The following is a 6061-nucleotide window of genomic DNA, read 5'->3' on the forward strand; positions in this document are numbered from 1 at the left end:
ATGCTTGCTGAACAAAAGCTGCTGTCCAAAAAGTTTGACAGCTTGAATGAGAAGTTTGAGAAAATGCAAGTGTCCAAAGGTTCAATAAACTTATGTGATGTGTGAATATTGTAGGGAAGCTCATGAGTCTAATGAGTGTCCCACTTTAATGGGTGATAATCCACAGCAGTTGCAAGTGAATGGGGTTTGGAATGAGCAGAAGCCCCGACAAAATTTTCAAAGAAATCAGAATTCTCCTGGCAAAAATAATTTTCAGAGGAGAGGTCAAGGAGGTGGTCTTGATTATAGTTCAAACAACTTTCTGCAACCTCCTCCTATTCCACAGAAGGAACTTTCTGATTTAGAGAGGTTAGTTGGACAAATGGCTCAACACTCCAATGCTTTTATGGAAGAGACTAGAGCCAATACCAAAAACACAAATGCTTTCATGGAAGAGACTAGGGCTAATACCAGAAACATGAGTGCTTCAATCAGAAATCTGGAGAATCAAATTGGCCAGCTGGCCAAGCAAGTTGCTGATAGAACTCCAGGAAATTTCCCTAGTAACACAGTCATCAATCCAAAGGAGGATTGTATGTTTGTCACCACTAGAAGTGGTAAAGTGGTAGCAGCTTCAAAAATGCTGAGAATAAATGTGGAAGCTGAAAAGAAGCTGGATATTGCAGGTGAGCCAGACAAAGAAATTGAAAAACCTGCTGAAGTGAAAAAGCCAGTTGCAAAGAAGAAGTTTGAACTGAAACCAGAATATGTGAGGGCAATGGCACCTTATCCAGAAAGGTTTAAGAAAGATGCTAAAAAACAGCATTATGAAAGATTTCTGGATATATTCAAGAAATTGTATATCAACATTCCCTTTGCTGAAGCTCTGGCTTGCATGCCCAATTATGCTAAGTTCATGAAGGACTTGTTATCAAGAAAGCATAAGCTACAAGAATGCCAAACTGTAACACTCACTGAGGAGTGTAGTGCCATCATACAGAAGAAGTTCCCACCCAAACTCAGTGATCCAGGGAGTTTCAAAATTTCTATTGAAATTGGGGACACAAAAATTGGTAGAGCATTATGCGATCTTGGGGCTAGCATTAATTTGATGCCCCTTTCTGTTTGTAAATCCTTGGGGATCACCGAGTTGAAGCCCACTTTGGCATCTCTTCAACTTGCTGATAAGTCTTTGAGGAAGCCTAGTGGTATTATTGACGATGTTCTTGTAAAGGTGGACAAGTTCATCTTTCCTGTTGATTTTTTGGTGCTGGACATGGAAGGGGGAGCCGAGATGCCTCTTTTGCTGGGTAGACCTTTCTTAGCTACATCTCGTGCACTGATTGATGTTGAAAGCGGGAAGCTTGAGCTAAGAATGAATGATGAAACCGTTACTATTCATGTCTTTGATTCTCTAAAACAGTCTTCTCACAAAGATGATTGTTTTAGCCTTGAGGTCTTAAAGGAAAAACGAAGTGTAGCGGATGATGCCAAGGAAGATGGTGCCATGAAGGTGGATTTGAAGGAGCTTCCTCAACCTCAAAAAAATGTCTTCTTGGGTAATAAGGAGGCGGTGATTGAAGCATTGAAGGAAGAGGAAACTGAATTGAAAAATAAAGATCTTTTTTCCCATACCAACAAAATTCTCAAGGAAGATGATGACAAACATGGGAGAAAACCCCAAGGGAAGCGTCATCCTATACGGAAGAAGGTACTGAGAAAGGAAGTGCTGAAACTCTGATACGAGTTGGAAGAGACATCGGGACCTGAAATTTGACAAGAGACATCGAGACTCTATCTCTCGGGAAAATCAAAGCTTCAAAGAGTTCTTAACATGGCTTCATGGTTTGGAACAAATCTGGGAATGATGGTCTCATACACCAAGGCATCCAGTACCACCAGATCCTCCATTTGCTGAGTCATCCCACGCTGCTGAGGGGGATGACATGGAGGGTTGAGTATATCTCCTTGCTGATGGAGAACTTGTATATTAGTTTATTTTTCTGTTTCATATTTCTTTTCTTTAGTTACTTTGTGTTAGTATATTTTTTCTCTGATGTTTTAATGTGCGCATTATAGTTTCTTCTATATGCCACTGTTTGTTCTATTGTGCAATTTTTTTTTCTTCTTTCTCGTGGTTTAATTATTGCTAAGGACAACAATTCTCTAAATCTGAGAATGGTAGGCAGGCTTGCACCTGAGAACTGCAATTCTTCTATCAGGGGAGATGCTTTAACTCTTTTAATTTTCTTAGTTATTTTTATAGTTATTTTGTGTGATATATATATATATATATATATATATATATATATATTTTCTGACAAGTCCCAGGTTTAGATATGCTTTCCCTAGTTAACTTGTCTGACTCATCTTAGGAAACATGTTTTGTATGAACTTCTGGCATGATATTGTATGGGCATGAGTAGACTTCATGGTTGTTCGTTTGTCTGAATTTTGTGTTTGAATGATTAATGATGCCTGATGTTTCTTTTGGAAGTCTAGCTTGACATCATAACTGGTGAGGTTTTGTGCTTAAACACTTATTTTATTCTGAGAGACCTCATTGTGATAGCATTCTAGAACTTGCTCTATTTCTCTGAGATGCATGCATTGGTTGATATGATAAAGGCATTTTGTTCTTGTTAGCTATTGGCCAAAAATAACCCACATGTATGAATTTTTCCATTGCTAACCCCTTTGAGCCTGAGCCTTTTTGTTCATAATTCCCGATTGATGGCTTAGCCTATATCCATGTGACTTACCTTAATTGAGATTGAATTACTGATGTGTTGAAAAATAAAACAAAGAAATTGAGGTAAGCTCCACAAAGGTCAAGTAATTATGGGAGGTAGAATTTCATCTGTGCCCTTAAAACAAAGGGAGAAAAAGAAAAAAAATAGAAAAGAAAAGAAAAAGCAAGAAAAAGGATGAATGTAAAGAAAAAGTGGTTGATAGGAATTAATTTCCGAAATTCTGTGGGAATCTGAGTGGAGAAAAACCATTGAGTTGGATGATGTTAAAGTGAAATAATACCAGTTTTTCAATCTCATTGTTGTTTGAGCTACTAACCATAAATTCCTACCCTTAAGCTTGGCCAAGTTACAACCTGTGAAGTCCTTTTGATCAATTATGCATGTGTTAATGTTCCTCATCTTTAGGAACTTGAGAATATGATCAAGCTTATGGTAATGTTATTGCTGTGATGGATTGAGTGATTGTTACTTCCTTAAACACTTGAGTGTTGAGCGTTATATGATTATCTTGGTGAGGGGTGTTCAAGATAGATTTTGACATGTTCATGAGAATAGAAGGCATTATTAGGAGTTCTTTGCATTGATTCAGTCATGCTTAGCATAATGATCTCTTGATTGTCTGTATGATGTTGTATTGGAAGAATTAATTGTTTCCTGGATTGAGTCTTGTACATTGCCTGGGGACAGCAATGTTTAAATCTGGGAATGATTTGATGTGCCTCTGGCAAGTGTGATTTTCTGTGTTAAAATTGATAAGAATTGAGTCATAAAAGAGCAACTTAAATACATATTTGCTAATTATATTGATTCTTTCTTTTCAATAATATTTCTCACTTATTGGTTGTGTTTTTACAGGTAAAAGGAGAGAAAATTACAAATTATAAAAAGCATGTTGACGCGACTCCACACAGAGGAAAGTTCCATGTTGCATCATGTTGCATAGTATAAATGGCAGAGACTTGGCGCCACTTAGCGCCAAACTCATGCTAAGTGGCGCCATGAAGCAAACCAGCGCCAGAATAACACAATTGGATGGCGCCATTAGGCGCCCAAATTCACAAGGAGATGGCGCCAAGTGGCGCCCAAAAGCAAGGAGGTGGCGCCAACTTGCGCTAGGTTACGAGAAATTGGTTCCGATTTTTCACAATTGGACAGAAGCGCGGCGCGAAGTGGCGCCGTATCGGCGCCAACTGGCGCCGGTTTGCGGAAAATTATACCGTGCTGTTCTGGGGGTATTTTTGAGAGAAGGAAAAGAGTTATATAAATAGGATCCTTATGACAGAATTAGGGATTCAGACCTATTCTTCTGAAGAGAGACGACGGCAGAGCTCTGAGGGGATTCCTGGGGATCAAGTTCTTTTTCTCTTTTCTCCTTAATTTTATGCTTTTGAATATTGGATTATTTTTAGCCATGATTATGCTTGGCTAGTTTTCTTTTATTGTAGTTAGGGTCACGAGCCCTATGTGAACCCTTGTTACGATGGATTGATGTAGTTTTATTCATTTATATAATTATCTTTGTCTCTACCTTGTGCGTATTTTCTATTTTCTTTATTAGAACTGATCAATCTGATAGTTGAAAATAGTTTGAGGGTTAGAATCCTAGATAGGAATATTGGGGTTTTGATCTTGAAAGGGGGTAGGATAACAATTGGTATGCATGCTAGGAATAGATGTGTATTTAATTGCGGATGCTTAAATTATTGCGTCCATTGCTTAATACCATGAGGAACATTGCAAGGAATTGGGATTCCAATTGGGGATTAAAGGGTTAACCTTGCAAGGAATTGAGGGTTAACTAATAAATATTCTTAGATAATAATTTATCCGAGTAATTATATGAATAAGTATCGTGAATCAATCCAAAGGAAGAAGTGGGGATCATAAGGTGAGTGCGCTCTAGCTACAATATTTTTCTCATATTTTTAAAATCAATTCTCACTATTATCGTTTTATTTCTCTTAAATAAAAATTCAAAAATAAGTCTTTACTTTTATTTCTTATTGTTACTCAAAAATCAATTCACAATTCTTACAAACAACAAATCGTGTTTTCCAACTTAAGAGGATTGTTATTGTAGTACTTGGTTTACAATCCCTGTGGAGACGATACTCTACTTACTTTCTATATTACTTGTGCGAGCGGTATACTTGCCGGAGAGCATCAGGAACCCATTTTGGTCCCTCACAATTGTATCGGGGGTCCTTATTAGTCCCTGATACAGTTGTGTTAACATTGGCACTTAACACACCAGCACTGTCATTTGTACTTGTACATGCTGATATTTGACAGAATATTTTGATATTGTATTTTAATTTTTTTTTGTCATTCACATACAGTGACTTGTCCCAGCCTTGAAGGAAATTATGCCAGGTTCACACCACAGGTTCTCTGTACAACATGTATGGAAGAACTTCTTCAAGCAGTGGAAGGATAAAGAGACAAGAGGAATTGTATGGGAATGTGCTAGATGCACAACTGTTCCCCAATTTGAGAAGGTCATGCAAAGGCTGAAGACTCTAAACGAACCAGCTTGGAAGTATCTTGACAATATACACCATTCATGTTGGGTTAAGGCCTATTACAGTCACTGGCCTAAATGTGACAACATCACGAATAATATGGCTGAGGTGTGGAATGCAAAGTTTGTGAATTATAGGGTCAAACCTATAATGACATTGTGTGAGGAATTGAGGTGCTACATAATGCGAAGGATGGCAGCACACAAGAGGATTCTACAAACCTTTAGGGGTAAGATAGCACCTGCACAACAGAAGAGGCTGGACCAGTTGAAGGTTGCAAGCAATTCTTGGACACCGACATGGACTGGAAAATTGGTCCAAGATCTCCATGAAGTATCTAGAAAGGGTCAACATGTTGGGGTGAATTTAACTCAACAATCTTGTAGTTGTAATGTTTGGCAGCTTACTGGATTGCCTTGTGAACATGCCATTGCTGCCATTGCACACAAGAATGAACCTGTGGAAAATCATGTTCACCAATGGATGACAGTGGATGTTTTGCATGCCACTTATGAACACACTCTCAACCCAGTCAATTCCCAACAATATTGGACAGCTTGTGATGCCCCAAAACCACTTCCTCCACGCTTGAAAAGGCCTATTGGACGTCCAAAAAAGCATCGCAAGAAGGATCTCACTGAAGAGCTTATGAAGACCAACAAGAAGCTTAAAAAGACTTACACAGTTCAATGCTCCAAGTGTGGTGAGACTGGTCATTACCCCAAGACATGTAAGGGAATGTTGAAGTTAGCCAGACAAGGACAGTTGAAGTTTGCCAGTCAAGGACAGTTGAAGAAATCATCATGA

General features: G+C 38.5%; 1 protein-coding gene across 1 annotated transcript; it reads left to right on the forward strand.

Moving 5' to 3' along the window:
- The first annotated feature begins 619 nt into the window (after nucleotides 1-619).
- LOC133299128 (uncharacterized) lies at nucleotides 620-6061 on the forward strand. Its single transcript, XM_061498568.1, has 2 exons — nucleotides 620-777; nucleotides 5119-6061. Exons 1-2 carry the CDS (start codon nucleotides 620-622, stop codon nucleotides 6059-6061), a joined length of 1101 nt encoding a protein of 366 aa, XP_061354552.1.

The sequence above is a fragment of the Gastrolobium bilobum genome, unplaced genomic scaffold (genome assembly GCF_033153095.1).
Source record: "Gastrolobium bilobum isolate Gb01-03AN ecotype WA unplaced genomic scaffold, APGP_CSIRO_Gbil_v1 utg18003, whole genome shotgun sequence".
NCBI lineage: Eukaryota > Viridiplantae > Streptophyta > Magnoliopsida > Fabales > Fabaceae > Gastrolobium > Gastrolobium bilobum.

Coding starts and splice junctions, on each gene's coding strand:
- LOC133299128 (XM_061498568.1), top strand. CDS start 620: ATGCTGAGAATAAATGTGGAAGCTGAAAAGAAGCTGGATATTGCAGGT. Junction 778..5,118: donor ATGGCACCTTATCCAGAAAG/GTTTAAGAAAGA, acceptor TTCACACCACAG/GTTCTCTGTACAACATGTAT.